Here is an 18,422-nt window from a genome sequence, read left to right on the forward strand (position 1 = left end):
TAAAACATGGTTGGCCTCTCATCTTTTGTGCACCAGACGTGCAATTCATGATTCATTGGCTTTCGAGTATGGTTGGTAACCTCATCTATAAATTGTCATCTTATAATATAAAAAAGATAGAAATAAAATTACCATTATTTAAAGTCACAACGTCTGTTCTAACAAAAATAAAGTTTACAAGTTTTAATGCTGTTTTAGAAGTATTTTTAAAATAGTTGAAAGTGTTTTAGTAAAAATATTTTTAAAACCAATACTTTATAAACATACAAGTAAATTATATAAAAGCATTTGAAGTGTTTCTTGCAAGAAGTCCACATAATTGATTTTTTTTGCAGGAAACACTTCGAGTGTTTTTGTGATCCCAAAACATGTTTAAAAACACTTTCAGCAATTTAAAAGCATATCCAAACCGGGCGTTTAGTATTTAAAGTTGCAATTTTACAAGTGCTTCGAACTATGATGTGGGTCGGTTTTGTGTAAAAGTTCAAAGATTTTTTAAGTAAATCGATATCGATATTTTTATACTAAAGGGGGGGGATTTTGGCTAAACCACATAATAGGCAGCCTAATTTGGTATCAAATTTGTCATGTACGAGATTCGATTCTAAAATATTTCACTTTTAAGTAAAAGAAAATACTGCCAGATCGTAATACTGAGTAGCTGATGACGCATGCAGGTCTAGAAGGCTGTGACTGTTTTTTAAGGGGTTTTTTAAATATTTAACATAATAAAGAGAGAAAGTAGAAATGGCTGTGACTGTTACTGACTGCCACTCTTTGCTCTCTCTTTTGCGGTTCATCTTCTCTGTCCCTGCCTGCGTGTTTGGTGGCCATAAGGAGGGTCCTTCTCATTTGCGGTTCCCTATCGTATTTCTTATCCGAGTCAAGTTCTTGCAACTGGGTATATTGCTTTATTTCTCTGAAAATTCTCACTTTTTGTTCTATCTTTCAAGGTTCATTTCTCTCTTTTGAGGCCAACAAAGTTCTTTTTTTTTTTAAGGCAAGAGAAAAAGGTTGGTTTTTTCTTGTGCGTTTTCAATGGCGCCTGATCTCTGACTGTTTTTTGCAGAGATATAAGGTAAAGAGTAGGCAGTTTTGGAGAGGAAGGGAAAGATGGGGGAGAAACCTGAAGTATTGGATGCTGTGTTGAAGGAAACTGTTGATTTGGTATATAGATCTGAGAAATTTGAAGCCTTTTTTGGTTTGTTTATCTGGGTTTTTGGTTTTGTTTACTGGGTTTTTACCTTTCATACGAACTCTGTGAGTGCAGGAAAATATACCCATTGAAGAGGTATTTGAGAATCTGAGATGTAGCAAAGAGGGTCTCAGCAGTGAAGCTGCTGAGGAAAGACTCACCATTTTTGGACACAACAAGCTTGAAGAAAAGCAGGTTTGTTTTTCATGCTTACAGCCCTTTTTTCTTATTATTTTGTATTTTTGAAGCTCACCCTTCTATGCTCACACAATTCCATGTTCTGGGTCTGTTTCAAACTTTCAGGAGAGCAAATTTTTGAAGTTTTTGGGTTTTATGTGGAATCCTCTCTCATGGGTTATGGAAGCTGCTGCCATAATGGCCATTGCTCTTGCAAATGGAGGGGTAACCGCTTGGCTCTTTCGGTCGCTGTTGTTATTTCTTTGACGCTGCTTGTGCTTTTGTGTTCTTATCTTTTAGTTGATTTGTACCATGATTTTCTGTGTGCAGGGTAAGCCACCGGATTGGCAAGATTTTGTGGGTATTATGACTCTGCTCGTCATCAATTCCACTATCAGTTTCATTGAGGAAAACAATGCCGGTAATGCTGCAGCAGCACTCATGGCTCGTTTGGCTCCCAAAGCCAAGGTATCAGATTGGAAACTTGTTGTCTTTAGTTTTTATTAAGGTTGTAGGAGTACTTTTTATCTTATGGAATTGAGTAATCCGTAAATTTCACCTTAGTACAGTGTCTATTCTGGATGCAGTGCAATCTTATGTGATCGTGTGCGCACAACTATTAGTTTTCTATTGTGATATATGTTTCAATTTCTTTGCTGGTTTCATTTCTAACAAAAAGAAATGTTTGAAAGGTCCTTCGAGATGGAAGGTGGAATGAACAAGATGCTTCGGTTCTAGTTCCTGGTGATATAATTAGTATTAAGCTTGGTGACATTGTTCCAGCTGATGCTCGTCTACTTGAAGGGGATCCTTTGAAAATTGACCAGGTTTGATCTGCAATTATAGCTGTCTTGTTTATCATGTTGAAGTTGGCAATAATATGTAATGGCGAGTCTTGGAAAAATTTGGCTGTTTCTGAAGTTTCCAATTTGGGCTTGCAGTCTGCACTTACAGGTGAATCCCTTGCCGTGACGAAAAGCCCTGGGGATGGTGTGTATTCTGGTTCTACTTGCAAACAAGGAGAGATTGATGCAGTGGTCATTGCCACCGGTGTCCATACCTTCTTTGGAAAAGCTGCTCACCTTGTTGATAGCACAAATCAAGTGGGCCATTTCCAAAAGGCAGGGAGACTAGTTTTTTTTGGCTTTCTTTTATTTTGGGCTTTGTGGGCTGTGACTTTATTGATTCTGATTTCATTTCATTTTTTTAGGTCTTGACTGCAATTGGGAATTTCTGCATATGTTCCATTGCTGTGGGGATGGTAATAGAGATAATTGTCATGTACCCGATTCAAGACCGAAAATATCGTCCTGGAATTGATAACCTTCTTGTGCTTCTCATTGGTGGAATTCCAATTGCCATGCCGACAGTTCTGTCTGTGACAATGGCTATTGGGTCTCATAGATTATCACAGCAGGTTGGCTTGATTCCTTGTAATGCTACAGCACTATGTGGTATAAGGTGTTTTGGAATGTGATTAGTTTTGTTAATAATGATTGCAGGGAGCTATTACAAAGAGAATGACAGCAATTGAAGAGATGGCAGGCATGGATGTTCTTTGCAGTGATAAGACTGGAACTCTGACATTGAATAAGCTTACTGTTGACAAAAATCTTATCGAGGTTGCTTATTTGTTATAAAATATTTTTTTTCCTCTATGAAAAAATCCTTGTTTAAATGCGTGATTGACCTTTAACTTGTAGGTTTTTGCAAAAGGAGTGGATCCAGATACTGTTGTGTTGATGGCAGCTCGAGCCTCCAGACTGGAGAATCAAGATGCAATAGATACTGCTATAGTTGGGATGCTTGCTGATCCTAAGGAGGTGATCTCATTTTTATATTGGATTATGCCCGTTTCCAAACATAGCTCTGAAGTTCTTTAGGCGTGTTTTACTACATATTTTGAAGTTGAGTAGTTTCTGAAATATATTTGTCATACACGAGTTATTATCTTTTAAAAATCCCATTTCTTTTGATTTTTGTGAAAAGGCACGTGCTGGAATTCAAGAAATACACTTCCTTCCTTTCAATCCTACTGATAAAAGAACTGCATTGACTTATCTAGATAGTGATGGTAAAATGCATAGAGTTAGCAAAGGTGCACCAGAGCAGGTAAATTGCCTTCCACTTTATGTCGTTGTCCTCCCTTTGTTTTCAAGATTAAATACTAATTCCCAGATGCTTTTTTTTTAGATTTTGAATCTTGCACGCAATAAGTCAGACATCGAGCGCCGAGTTCATGCTGTTATTGATAAGTTTGCTGAGCGAGGTTTACGATCTCTTGCTGTAGCATACCAGGTAACTGAATCTCTAATCTTTATCTTGGGCTTATGTTGTAGTTTAAAATTTTATTCTTATTTAAAGTCATTTCATTTGTTTTATGCAGGAAGTTCCAGAAGGAAGGAAGGAGAGTGCTGGAGCCCCGTGGCAATTTGTTGGTGTAATGCCACTCTTTGACCCACCTAGACATGACAGTGCAGAGACAATAAGGAGGGCGTTAAATCTTGGAGTGAATGTGAAGATGATTACTGGTATGTTTCTTTATAGTAGGTTAAATTAGTATTGTTTCTTCTCGTTGGATATTTGAAGAAGCATTAATAAATCTTTGCTGAATCTTTGACAAATCATGAGCAATCCAAGTGGTTGTTTTCACTTTTCAGTTAACATACTTTGGTCCTGATTTAGTTATGCCTTGATATTCTGCGTAATGTTGGACCATCCTTGGGGTGATATGTCATGGATGCTGCAGCATGTCCACACTTTACTTGATATGTGGTTATGGTGAAGCTGGTGTATTAACGGGTTAATGTGTTTGTGTTGTTTTAAGAGACATAGGTGTTGAAAGAAATGGGTAGAAGTTTGTTCTGTTATTTTTCATTAATAATGTTATTAATTGGAGTCTCTAATACTGCAAGTACGTAATTAGTTGTGTTTCCTGCCACCCTACCTCTGAGTTCAATAGTAAAAGTGATGATATTTAGTTCTTTGTTTATGTTGCCGTCTTGCTCAAAGTTGTATTTTGTCAGGGGATCAACTGGCGATTGGAAAGGAAACTGGACGTCGCTTGGGGATGGGAACCAATATGTACCCTTCATCTGCTTTGCTAGGACAGGACAAGGATGAGTCGATTATTGCTTTACCGATTGACGAGCTGATAGAAAAAGCTGATGGCTTTGCTGGGGTTTTCCCAGGTATGCTCTTCCCTCCCCATTGTTGGGGAAATCTCACACACGTACCATAGCATATGCTTGAGAAAAGGTTTTCAGATTTTACTATTGGCTGCTAGAACATGGTTTCAATTATCCAACTTAGAGTGACCGGGTTAATTTTGTTTTGGTACAGAGCACAAATACGAGATTGTGAAACGCTTGCAAGCTAGGAAACATATCTGTGGAATGACTGGTGATGGAGTCAATGATGCTCCTGCCCTCAAAAAAGCTGATATTGGTATAGCTGTTGCTGATGCAACAGATGCTGCTCGCAGTGCTTCTGATATTGTGCTTACTGAACCTGGCCTTAGTGTCATCATTAGTGCTGTTTTGACCAGTCGGGCAATCTTCCAGAGGATGAAAAATTACACAGTAAGCTTCTAAAGTGGCATATTATTCTTGTGATAAAGAGTCATTGTCCACCTCAGCAGTGAACTAAGTAACAAATTCTTGTTTATGGTTGGCAGATATATGCTGTTTCCATCACAATTCGTATTGTGGTAAGTTAATGGTTCTTTGTTTTGAATCGTTTGATTCATGTAGATGGCATCTTTCATAAAATTTTGAATTAAATTTCTTTTAGAGCATTCAATAGTATGGCCTGACTTTTCTGATTCTTTTTCATGACAGCTTGGTTTCATGTTGCTGGCTCTCCTATGGAAGTTTGACTTTCCGCCTTTCATGGTGCTTATTATTGCGATCCTCAATGATGGTTTGTTCTTTCTTCTCCCTGTTCAAAATCTCTCTCTCTCTCTCTCCCCCTCTCCCTCTCTCCCTCTCTGTGTACACATTTGTATAATTTTTGTTTTAGTTGAGTCCTATTTTGTCTCTCGTTAGCACCATCTTTTATTGATAGTTGGTCAATGTTGTTGCTGAAAGCACATGCACTCTTCTGTAGCCGATAAGTGTTTTCTTCTGCAGAATTTACTAACAGAATGACCTTTTAGGTACGATCATGACAATATCAAAGGACAGAGTTAAACCGTCTCCTCTGCCAGATAGCTGGAAGCTGGCCGAGATTTTTGCAACTGGAATTGTGCTCGGAGGCTACTTGGCAATAATGACTGTGATATTCTTTTGGGCAGCATACAAAACAGACTTCTTCCCAGTAAGATTCTGTCTTGTTTGAGCATAAAATGCTCTGATTGTTGCTGATGTATCTCTTGTAGTCATAAAATGTGCATTCGTGGGGCTAATTTGCTTATTCTGCTGCTACTTGCCATCTCTTGTTAGTGGTTAATTAATATCCAGCCACTAATTGTTTCAGAGAACATTTGGGGTATCAACCCTTGAGAAAACAGCTAATGATGACTTTCGGAAGCTTGCCTCTGCTATATATCTACAAGTGAGCATTATTAGCCAGGCCCTCATATTTGTTACACGGTCTCGAAGTTGGTCGTTTATTGAGCGACCTGGATTGTTGCTTATGGTGGCTTTTATAATAGCTCAGCTGGTGAGCCACTTTTCCCAATCTTCTCGTTTTATTTCCATTTTGATTGATTTTGAGGGGAAACTGAATTTCTTACCTTCTATTTTGAGCAGATAGCCACCTTGATTGCAGTCTATGCAAATTGGAGTTTTGCTGCCATTGAGGGGATCGGTTGGGGTTGGGCCGGGGTGATATGGCTTTATAATATCGTCACATATATCCCTCTGGATATCATAAAATTCATGATACGTTATGCTCTGAGCGGGAAGGCGTGGGATCTACTGATTGAACAGAGGGTACGTTATTGACACTGGATTGCTTACCCAGTATTACTTGATCAGGGAGTTTCTTGTTAAACTGTTTATTGAGGGGTTCTTTGTTTTTTGTTTTTTGTTTTCTAGGTTGCTTTCACAAGGCAAAAGGACTTTGGAAAGGAACAACGTGAGCTTCAATGGGCACACGCACAAAGGACATTGCACGGGTTGCAGCCACCGGACACCAAGATGTTTACAGAACGAACACATTTCACAGAACTCAATCAGATCGCCGAAGAGGCCAAAAGAAGAGCTGAGATTGCAAGGTGAGCCGCAAACTTTCTTTTCAGCTTGAGATTTTAGTCTCTTCATGTTGCGTTGGTTCTCTAACCGAGACTCCTGCCTACTTGTAGGTTGAGGGAACTCACTACACTGAAGGGTCACGTAGAATCCGTGGTGAGATTGAAGGGGCTCGACATCGACACAATTCAGCAATCATACACAGTTTAAGACAGATAGAATGTATTTACCTATTTATATACTGTATAAGATGATTGTGTGCTGAGAGTAAAGACGTGTACTCGGCATGTTGTGAGTAACCTCGTAGTAGACAGTCGTTTTAAATTTGCTACTCTGCTTTTCGGTTTTTGGCATGTAAAATGAGTGCTGCAGTCAGCTGTTTTCTTCCCTTTTCTTCACTCTAACCCTCTTCCTTGTGATTAAGAGAGGACGGAAATAAACTTTTCTCCATTGATCAGAACCGTTCATTCGATGTTTCGGTAGCCCCACAAGTTACCTAGCTTTGTGGTTTGTCCTACCCAGGTTTTATGATTAGGTTAACACAAATCGGTCTCTTGAAATGCATCAAGAGCTTGTTTACTTACCTGGAATAAGGAAAAGTCAATAACAACAACAACAACAACAAAGCCTTTTCCCACTAAGTGGGGTCGGCTATATGAATCCTAGAACGCCATTGCGTTCGGTTTTGTGTCATGTCCTCCGTTAGATCCAAGTACTCTAAGTCTTTTCTTAGGGTCTCTTCCAAAGTTTTCCTAGGTCTTCCTCTACCCCTTCGGCCCTGAACCTCTGTTCCGTAGTCACATCTTCGAACCGGAGCGTCAGTAGGCCTTCTTTGCACATATCCAAACCACCGTAACCGATTTTCTCTCATCTTTCCTTCAACTTCGGCTACTCCTACTTTACCTCGGTTATCCTCATTCACAATCTTCTCCTTTCTCGTGTGCCCACACATCCCACGAAGTATCCCACGAAGCATCCTTATCTCCGCTACACCCATTTTGTGTACGTGTTGATGCTTCACCGCCCAACATTTTGTGCCATACAACATCGCTGGCCTTATTGCCGTCCTATAAAATTTTCCCTTGAGCTTCAGTGACCTACGACGATCACACAACATGCCGGATGCACTCTTACACTTCATCCATCCAGCTTGTATTCTATGGTTGAGATCTCCATCTAATTCTCCGTTCTCTTGCAAGATAGATCATAGGTAGCGAAAACGGTCGCTTTTTGTGATCGTCGCTAGATTGCTCCGGTCATTAGTGTGGATAAGTATATAAATGGATAGAGATAGGAAAGCAAACACCAGATGTACGTGGTTCACCCATATTGGCTACGTCCACGAAATAGAGGAGTTCTCATTAATTGTGAAGGGTTTACACAAGTACATAGGTTCAAGCTCTCTTTTAGTGAATACAAGTGAATGATTTAGTACAAATGACATTAGGAAATATTGTGGGAGAATGATCTCGTAATCACGAAACTTCTAAGTTCCGGAGTGTGGTATCGTCTTGACTTGCCTTATCTGTCTCGTAGGTAGATGTGGCATCTTCTCTGGAAGTACTCTTCCTCCATCCAGGGGTGGTATCTTTAACTGGTGGAGATGCACAAGGTAATGTATCAATTTCACTTGAAGCTTACTTGTAGTTTCAGGCTTGGTCAAGCGCGATACAAACCATGTAGTAGGAGTCCTCCAAGTCGCCGAGTTAGGGGATCTGCTGAAAGAGGTGACAAACAAGGTAAGCAATCAGAGCTCCAAGCAATCAGTCCCAGATCAGAACTTTGATTTCGAGTTCCGGCTGATTGTTCACATTCTCCCTATCTTGCAGGCAGCATGAAGGATAAAGAGAAGAAAAATGAGAAGAGATGATATGGGATACTTTTGCTTTTGAAGAAGTAACTTTCCACAGGCTTATTCTTGAACTGGGCTGGAGGGTTTTCTGGTTTCCTCCAGAGTATAAGGCCGACTGAAGAATTTGAGGGTCAAAACAAGTCCATCAAATCTATAGTATGTTCGACCCTGTTGATATGGGATACTTTTGCTTTTGACAGAGTAGTGGATGTATCGGCACGTGTGCTGTTACGCTTGTCTCCACATGCTTCCTTGTATCCTTCTCACTTGCCTTATATGTTCCTCAGGCAGATGCGGTATCTTCCCTGGAAGCATAAGATGTTGAAGATGAGTACTCGAGAGCAATGCAAGGTAAGTAATCAAGTAAGGGATTCCAGGCAGTCAGTTCCTGACTGGAAGCTTGATTCCAAGTGCTGACTGATTGCTCTCTTTCTCCTTGTCTTGTAGGTAAGAACAAGGCCAAAGGAAAAGACAGGGAAAAAACATGATATGAGATACTCTTGCTTTTAACCCTGATGATATGAGATATTCTTGCTCTAGTATAGCTTGTTTGCAGAGGTATTATCGGGGGGAAAGAAAGCTGAATATTTCGAAAGGCTTCTTTGGGAGTGCCCTCTCAGATATGAGGAATGGTTGAGCATTTTTGCAGGTCTGCCTGTCTGTTGGGGATGGAGGTCAACATATATAGGAGTCTCCCAAACAACAAGTAGTAATGCTATTCCTTTACCCTGCTTGGCATAACACGGTAGTGGGAGCTGCCAGCTTCACATGTTTTAACTTTGTCAGAGCACTTTGAAAAAGTGGTCTATGGTATCTGGAAAGCTGATGTTGCGTGTAAAGATTACAGACAAGCTTTATCCAAGGAGATCTGGCTCTTGAAGTTGGGAAAGTGGTGCCTCTTCGGTTTTCGAACAAGCAATCCTGTCGGAGATCTGGCTCTCGAGGTTCGAAGAACGATGCCTTTTCAATTTTTGAGAAAGCCATCCTGCTAGGGGTCTGGCTCTCGAGATTCGGAGAGCGGTGTCTGTTCGATTTTTGAGAAAGTAATCATGTTGGGAGTCTGGCTCTCGAGATTCGGAGGGCGGTGCCTTTTCGATTTTGGAGCAAGCAATCTTGTTGGGAGTGTTTTCTCGAATGTGAGAAAAGGTTGGGCATGTTTGCTAGTCTATCTTGCCACGAAGCACAGAGGTTGACACACAGGGACTTTCCAATTATCCAGCAGTGGTACTGTTCCTTTACCCTTGTGGGTAATAATATGGTAGCTAGACCTTCAAAATTTATGTGTCTAAACTTTGTTAGTGCTGTTTCTTTGCTATTCTTTTACCCTTCTTAGTTAGAGCGGTGTAGTGGGAGCTGCAAGCTTCACGTGTCTCAACTTTGTCAGAGAACTTTGGCAAAGTTATCTGTGGTACCCATGAGCTAATGTTGCGTGTAGGAAGTGGGTGATTGAACAGTAAGATTCATGTGCTTTCTACTTCACCAGAAATCTTCGACATAATGCCCATAATTTCCGCAAAGCTGACAGGTGCTGACAAGGCTAGAAAAGTAGGTGCCTCTTCGATTTCTGAGATCGGCCTTCGTGGTCTCTGAGCAGCCCAGCTTTTGAGAAAGCAAGCGCCTCTTCGATTTCTGAGATCGGCCTTCGTGGTCTTTGAGCAGCCCAACTTTTGAGAAAGCGAACGTCTCGTGGTCTCTGAGCAGCTCAGCTTTTGAGAAAGCAAACGCCTCTTCGATTTCTGAAGCTCCGTCGAATGCAGATTTTTATAGAGGCTGGCATTAAGTTCCAAAGCACACTTGAATCTCCACCAGTAGAAGCTCCATTCTTGCACTTCTAAGATCTTGATTTGTCCGACCTCTTCTCTCTTCAACACCTTTGAAAATGTCTGGCCCCTCCGACCGTCGTTTTGACTTGAACCTTGTTGAAGAGGCAGTCACGCCTTCTCTAGACAACATATGGCGCCCATCCTTCGTCTCCCCTACTGGTCCTCTTACTGTTGGGGATTCCGTGATGAAGAATGATATGACCGCTGCGGTAGTGGCTAGGAACCTTCTCACTCCCAAAGATAACAGACTACTTTCCAAACGGTCTGATGAGTTGGCTGTTAAGGATTCTCTGGCTCTCAGTGTTCAGTGTGCAGGTTCTGTGTCTAACATGGCCCAACGCCTATTTGCTCGAACCCGCCAAGTTGAATCATTGGCGGCTGAAGTGATGAGTCTCAAACAGGAGATTAGAGGGCTCAAGCATGAGAATAAACAGTTGCACCGGCTCGCACATGACTATACTACAAACATGAAGAGGAAGCTTGACCAGATGAAGGAATCTGATGGTCAGGTTTTACTTGATCATCAGAGATTTGTGGGTTTGTTCCAAATGCATTTATTGCCTTCGTCTTCTGGAGCTATACCGCGTAATGAAGCTCCAAATGATCAACCTCTGCTGCCTCCTCCTTCTAGGGTTCTGTCCAGTACTGAGGCTCCAAATGATCCCCCTCCCGTGCCTGCTCTTTCTGGGGCTCTACCGACTGCTGAGACTTCTCCTAAGCAACCTTTGTGAAGGCTCCCTCTTGTTTGTTTATTTTGACTCATGTATATGTACATATTTGTGACTTATCGGGGATATCAATAAATAGCTTTCCTTCATTTCAACGTATTGTGTTGAATACACCAAAGCCTTCTTCGCTAAGTTCTCTGAATTTTCTTTTGTTGAAGCTTGTATGTTGAAGCTTTGTGAGTGGAGCATGTAGGTTGAGGTAGTATTCCCTTAATTTCCCGAGTGAGGAAAACTTCTCGGTTGGAGACTTGGAAAATCCAAGTCACTGAGTGGGATCGGCTATATGAATCTTTGAACGCCATTGTGCTCGGTCCTGTGTCATGTCCTCCGTTAGATCCAAGTACTCTAAGTCTTTTCTTAGAGTCTCTTCCAAAGTTTTCCTAGGTCTTCCTCTACCCCTTCGGCCCTAAACCTCTGTCCCATAGTCGCATCTTCTAATCGGAGCGTCAGTAGGCCTTCTTTGCACATGTCCAAACCACCGTAACCGATTTTCTCTCATCTTTCCTTCAATTTCGGCTACTGCTACTTTACCCCGGATATCCTCATTTCTAATCTTATCCTTTCTTGTGTGCCCACACATCCAACGAAGCATCCTCATCTCCGCTACACCCATTTTGTGTACGTGTTGATGCTTCACCGCCCAACATTCTGTGCCATACAGCATCGCCGGCCTTATTGCCGTCCTATAAAATTTTCCCTTGAGCTTCAGTGGCATACGGCGGTCACACAACACGCCGGATGCACTCTTCCACTTCATCCATCCAGCTTGTATTCTATGGTTGAGATCTCCATCTAATTCTCCGTTCTTTTGCAAGATAGATCCCAGGTAACGAAAACGATCGCTCTTTGGTATTTCTTGATCTCCGATCCTCACCCCTAACTCGTTTTGGCCTCCATTTGCACTGAACTTGCACTCCATATATTCTGTCTTTGATCGGCTTAGGCGAAGACCTTTAGATTCCAACACTTCTCTCCAAAGGTTAAGCTTTGCATTTACCCCTTCCTGAGTTTCATCTATCAACACTATATCGTCTGCGAAAAGCATACACCAAGGAATATCATCTTGAATATGTCCTGTTAACTCATCCATTACCAACGCAAAAAGGTAAGGACTTAAGGATGAGCCTTGATGTAATCCTACAGTTATGGGAAAGCTTTCGGTTTGTCCTTCATGAGTTCTTACGACAGTCTTTGCTCCTTCATACATATCCTTTATAGCTTGGATATATGCTACTCGTACTCCTTTCTTCTCTAAAATCCTCCAAAGAATGTCTCTTGGGACCCTATCATACGCTTTTTCCAAATCTATAAAGACCATGTGTAAATCCTTTTTCCCATCTCTATATCTTTCCATCAATCTTCGTAAGAGATAGATTGCCTCCATGGTTGAGCGCCCTGGCATGAACCCGAATTGGTTGTCCGAAACCCGTGTCTCTTGCCTCAATCTATGCTCAATGACTCTCTCCCAGAGCTTCATTGTATGACTCATTAGCTTAATACCCCTATAGTTCATGCAATTTTGTACGTCGCCCTTATTCTTGTAGATAGGCACCAAAGTGCTCGTTCGCCACTCATTTGGCATCTTCTTCGTTTTCAAAATCCTATTGAAAAGGTCAGTGAGCCATGTTATACCTGTCCCTCCCAAAACTTTCCACACTTCGATTGGTATATCGTCTGGGCCTACTGCTTTTCTATGCTTCATCTTCTTCAAAGCTACAACCACTTCTTCCTTCCGGATTCGACCATAAAAAGAGTAGTTTCTACACTCTTCTGAGTTACTCAACTCCCCTAAAGAAGCACTCCTTTCATGTCCTTCATTGAAAAGATTATGAAAATAACCTCTCCATCTATCTTTAACCGCGTTATCTGTAGCAAGAACCTTTCCATCCTCATCCTTGATGCACCTCACTTGGTTTAGGTCCCTTGTCTTCTTTTCCCTTGCTCTAGCTAGTTTATAGATATCCAACTCTCCTTCTTTGGTATCTAGTCGCTTATACATATCGTCATAAGCCGCTAACTTAGCTTCTCTCACAGCTTTCTTCGCCTCTTGCTTCGCTTTTCTATACTTTTCACCATTTTCATCGGTCCTATCCTTGTATAAGGCTTTACAACATTCCTTCTTAGCCTTCACCTTTGTTTGTACCTCCTCATTCCACCACCAAGATTCCTTTTGGTGTGGGGCAAAGCCCTTGGACTCTCCTAACACCTCTTTTGCTACTTTTCGGATACAACTAGCCATGGAATCCCACATTTGGCTAGCTTCTCCCTCTCTATCCCACACACACTGGGTGATTACTTTCTCTTTGAAAATGACTTGTTTTTCTTCTTTTAGATTCCACCATCTAGTCCTTGGGCACTTCCAAGTCTTGTTCTTTTTTCTCACTCTTTTGATATGTACATCCATCACCAACAAGCGATGTTGATTAGCCACGCTCTCTCCTGGTATAACTTTGCAATCCTTACAAGTTATACGATCCCCTTTCCTCATTAGAAGAAAATCTATTTGTGTTTTTGACGACCCACTCTTGTAGGTGATCACATGTTCTTCTCTCTTCTTAAAGAAGGTGTTGGCTAAGAAGAGATCATATGCCATTGCAAAATCCAAGATAGCTTCCCCATCCTCGTTTCTCTCCCCAAAACCATGGCCACCATGAAAACCTTCATAGTTGCCTGTCTCCCTGCCCACATGTCCATTTAAATCTCCTCCTATAAATAACTTCTCCGTCTGAGCAATTCCTTGCACCAAGTCTCCAAGGTCTTCCCAAAATTTCTCCTTCGAACTCATATCCAACCCTACTTGAGGTGCGTACGCACTAATCACATTGATAAGTTCTTGTCCTATTACAATCTTGATTGCCATGATTCTATCTCCTACCCTCTTGACATCTACAACATCTTGTGTCAAGGTCTTGTCCACAATGATGCCAACACCGTTTCTCGTTCTATTTGTGCCCGAGTACCAAAGTTTAAACCCTGAGTTTTCTAGATCCTTTGCCTTAAGACCAACCCACTTAGTTTCTTGTAGGCACATAATATTTATCCTTCTCCTCACCATAACTTCCACTACTTCCATAGATTTTCCCGTTAAGGTTCCTATATTCCACGTTCCTAAACGCATTCTACTCTCCTGAACTCTACCCTTCTGTCCTAGCTTCTTCACCCTCCCCCGTCTAATGGAATCAAAGTACTTCTTTTGTGTGTCCCGTGTAAAGTTGATAGGTGCATATGCTCCCAAACAACTTTGAGTGGAGTCGTTCGAAAAGAAGTTTCTATGGCCCCCTTGCTCATTTAACACTGCATCCGGGTGCCTATGGAGATACAGCGACCCTTGCTCACTTATCACTGTGCTCGGGCCACACAGCGCGCCACTTACGGGTGACGCCCTAGCTTTAGCGCGATTTCGTTCTGAATTCATTTTCATAAGGATTCGACGTAACTGTGGAGTGCCGGCTGTCGACTACCTGACGCCCTCCCCCTCCTCCTTTACCCGGGCTTGGGACCGGCCATGTAAGATAAACTTACATAGGCGGAGTTAATAAGGAAAAGTCAATCATGGTAAAAATTGTCGAGTAACATATCAACTATAGTATAATCAATCCTAGTTGTGCACATATTAGATGAAGGATTGTAATGTGGACTGCACATGTTTTTTGACTTCATGTGTTGGAAAACAACATGAAGTCGTGAATTAGAATAATTTCGATTCTTTTGATACTATTTCAAGTAAGTAAATGTGCTATTATAAAATTGACGATGGTTTTATTGTTCACTTATGTACTTTAGAAATCTGGTAGAAATATACATTCTCATCTAGGTTTGCATCAAATCTCATGTTCATGTGATTTCTGCACTACTTCAACTGGAAGGGCATTGTTGTCCCCATCACCTTTGTACTTGTACCACTTTGCACACACTAAATAGTATCCCAAACTAATGGCTCCAAGAGCAGCAATCAAGTAATAGTAGTGATCCAGCCTCCCCTTGTTGAGATCTTCCGGCAGCCAATTCCCGGTCTCAGCCCTCTCAGTATTCCGGTGAACTATGACGATTAACGCACTACTCAAGTAACTAGAACTAGCCAGTCTACAAAAGTAGATAGACCCTCCAATGCTTCTCATGTTTTCCGGGAATTGCTTGTAGTAGAACTCGACTTGGCCAACGGAGGTGAACGCTTCAGCAAGCCTGGTTAGTGTGAGCTGAGGGACCAGCCAAAAGCCGGACATGGATGAAATGTCACCCCTTGTCTGGATTCCTGGAATTGGTTTTGTTAGCGCTATAGTCCTTCGGTGTCCTTCTACAAATCCAGATACTAGCATGGCGATCACAGAGAGAAAAATGCCGATTCCAATTCTTTGCAGCAATGTGATGCCGCCTTCTTTTCCCTTGAGCCTTTGGAGGAATGGGACAAGAAGGCGGTCGTAGATTTGGAAGCTGGTTTTTCCGAGGCGTCGATTGGATTGAAGGGCTTGGAAGACAACAAAGGTTTGCTGCTGGACTATGGGAATATGGAATACGAGGGCTGCTGCCCATATTGGCAACACTCTCAGCAGGCATTTCACTTCTTCCACTTGCTGCATGCTGCAAAGTCTCCACGGATCAGCAGCTGATCCATCCGAGTTCATTTTGTCTTCAGGCGTAAGAATTGCTGCCTTGTCAAGGCATCTGAGAAGTGAAAATAAGATTCTTAAGAACTTACCTACACCTGGGATACTACCTCGTGGATTTCACATTTGAAATCTTTCGAGTCAAACTCAAAGACTTCAAAGAGTTTATGAACCGCCAACTAAAACAGCCTCTTCGAATTGATTCAAAGAGTTTCCAATTTGAAATCGAAGAACGTGCTCAAAACTGAATCAATCAAAGAACATGATAAAAATGTATGTATATGCAGAAATTCTTTGTGCATGCGCATGGCGTCCGTTTCTTTAATATGTTCCAGATATGTGCATTATCTTTAACTTTGTATTTCAATCCAATCACCCGTTGCCAAGGAAAGTAAACAGTGCGCGATTGACTTAGAACACCACAATGTCATTCCAGGTGTAGATAAGTTTCTCTCTTTCACAAAGAAGGCATATAAAATGCATGAAGTTATAAACAAAGAAGGCATATATAAATGCATGAAGTTATAACTAATTTACCTGAATTGATTTGTGTAAGGAAGCTTGGAGTTGATTGAATTGGGAGGCATGTACATAAACATGGAGAGGCATGGATGCTCTGGCTCTTTAACTTTCAAGTGCCTTTTCGCAAAGGAAACGGCCACCACTTGTGCTACACTCTCCATTGGACTACCGGAGGCTTTCACTTTCACGTACATTAATTTTTGATCCCATGAAGAAGAGAACACATGATATCAACATTAAAATGGCTGGAATACCATACCCTAGACCCCAACTTACATTTGACTGGACATATACAAGCTGTTGATTCCTCGTTTTCCGGACTCCGTTTTCGGGTCGAATTGGTCTGCCCCAAATGCCAAGTTACATGGCCTGATGCCTGCAGCTCCTACTGTTAGCATCCCAAAACCAGTTAGTAAAAATGCCATTTGACCAACTGTTGGTCCTTTACATGTTCCTCTCTCTTCTCGTTTGCACTGAGGAGGATGCAAGTTCTTGAATACTGCAGTAAAATCTATCAGCAGCAGTCCCTAGATAAAGCATTAATTATAGGATTAAGAAATATACATTTTGGAGCTAATGAGTTAAAAGCGGTCATGATGAGGTAAGAAACTTTGGAAGTGAAAATTAATCAAAGCTTCTTTTTCGAGGAAATATGAACAAAAAAAAAAAAAAAATTAGTTTCCAAATTTTAATAAAATATATAATCGGATGTACGTTAAACATACAATAAGAGACACTAAAATGTGGTTTAGAAAAGGCTTATTGCTTAATTGTGTGCATGTTTTTGGAATTTTCGTATGTTGAACATTGAAAATGAACCAAAGTAGCAAATAATAGTTTTGTCAGTACCATAAAAGAAGTGATATCCGAATATCTCAGCATTTTATAATGATTGAGATAATTAAGTGTTTGTAATGAAAGCTCCGAGCATTAAGATACATTTGGAGCCAAATAGTCATAAAGGTAAGAAACCTTGAAATAGAAATTAATCAAAGCCTAATTTTTGAGAAAATATGCACTATAATAGAACCGCTACAAACGTTTAATATAACTAGAATCAGATGGACGCTAAATAGACAATAAAGAGGAACTCAACGTTGGTTTATAATATACTATTTAACGTCTATTTGTGCATATTTCCCTAATATTTGTATGTTGGACAACGAAAATGAATCAAAGTAACAAATGGTAGTTTTGTAAGTACCATAAAAGAAACGATCGACGAAAATCCCAACGTCTTGTAACGACCGAAATAAGTGTCGGTAACGAAAGCTCCGAGCAAGGTTGCAACGTTGGTGCCACTGAAGATAGTAATAAGAGTTGCAGCTGTAATTCTATTCAGGTTGAATACACTAGTATGATAGACCAAGAGGTTGGCCAAGGTCCCAATGGCTCCTAGCATCTCAACTGTTTCATTTCCTGGAATTTTATGCAGATGGATTGCTAAAAAATAAGTGAAAAAAAAAGAAAGATAAATTCATGATTAAACAGAAGAGAAAAGGAAATTAATCTGATGGGAAGAGCATGAAACAAAAAGAAAGAAAAAAGTTGCACTCACCTATGACAAATGGCATTGCTTTCCATCCTCTGTATATAATTGGTTCTTCACCTGTAGAACCTCTCTTATTCTTCTCCACGCTATCTCTCTCATTGTTTTCCATGATTGCTCTCATGTTTTAAGAAAAAAGGAATCAAAATGAACTATATAATGGGAGAAGAAAACTTGACCACGTCATTCACATAGCACTTCTCATCATATTAAGAGATTTCTCACTGTATTAAGAGATTCAGTGTATTTGGTCTCATCCGACACTACACTAGTCTCATTTGAGCTAGAACTACACTAATCGAGCAGCTCTACCACATGTAGCCGAGCTACCTATCACGACTAGTTTGTATTTTACCAGATTAATAGATTGAGTAAGTGCCCTGTCTGTCTTTGGCAGTTGTCCCGATTTGAGCAGTATTTACATATGCTTTCTGAGATTTGTTGGACCAACAAGTCGTTATGTGACTCTAAGTCCACCAGCTAATCTATATATGGTATGGTTAAATTGAATATTAGTCTCAAAATTAAATCTTGAACGAAAGAAACTTCTATAAATATCATACACAATCTATATGTAATGCTGGATTATTGCTACATCTAATCCCTTAATTTTTCTTCTTATGTTGTTGAAATCGGTTAACTTTGAATAAAGAATATTGCGATGCCAAACTTTTATTTTCACATGCGATAGGTTAAATTGGCCTTATTTTGATGGATGAGGATTGGATTTGGAGGATCGAACTCAAGTACAAAGGAGGAGACATTATTGCTCTAATGAAC

General features: G+C 40.7%; 1 protein-coding gene and 1 pseudogene across 2 annotated transcripts; one reads left to right on the plus strand and one right to left on the minus strand.

Annotated features, from left to right (window-relative positions):
- The first annotated feature begins 727 nt into the window (after positions 1 to 727).
- LOC114821182 (ATPase 11, plasma membrane-type-like) lies at positions 728 to 7,024 on the plus strand. 2 transcript variants are annotated; one of them, XM_029093128.2, is made up of 22 exons: positions 728 to 901; positions 1,070 to 1,167; positions 1,271 to 1,390; positions 1,499 to 1,597; positions 1,703 to 1,840; positions 2,065 to 2,199; positions 2,314 to 2,493; positions 2,583 to 2,789; positions 2,875 to 2,994; positions 3,076 to 3,195; positions 3,362 to 3,484; positions 3,566 to 3,670; positions 3,759 to 3,903; positions 4,399 to 4,563; positions 4,715 to 4,953; positions 5,049 to 5,081; positions 5,212 to 5,293; positions 5,529 to 5,689; positions 5,849 to 6,034; positions 6,124 to 6,306; positions 6,412 to 6,590; positions 6,678 to 7,024. In XM_029093128.2, exons 2-22 carry the CDS (start codon positions 1,114 to 1,116, stop codon positions 6,772 to 6,774), a joined length of 2,871 nt encoding a protein of 956 aa, XP_028948961.1. In that variant the 5' UTR covers positions 728 to 901; positions 1,070 to 1,113; the 3' UTR covers positions 6,775 to 7,024. The 2 variants fall into 2 exon arrangements, with proteins under 2 accessions (XP_028948961.1, XP_028948962.1); XM_029093129.2 differs by having other exon boundaries at positions 799 to 953.
- A 7,682-nt stretch (positions 7,025 to 14,706) lies between these two features.
- LOC103428298 (protein NRT1/ PTR FAMILY 2.11-like) lies at positions 14,707 to 17,766 on the minus strand (annotated as a pseudogene).
- Between the last annotated feature and the right edge of the window lie 656 nt (positions 17,767 to 18,422).

The sequence above is a fragment of the Malus domestica genome, chromosome 14 (genome assembly GCF_042453785.1).
Source record: "Malus domestica chromosome 14, GDT2T_hap1".
In the NCBI taxonomy this organism is placed as follows: Eukaryota; Viridiplantae; Streptophyta; class Magnoliopsida; order Rosales; family Rosaceae; genus Malus; species Malus domestica.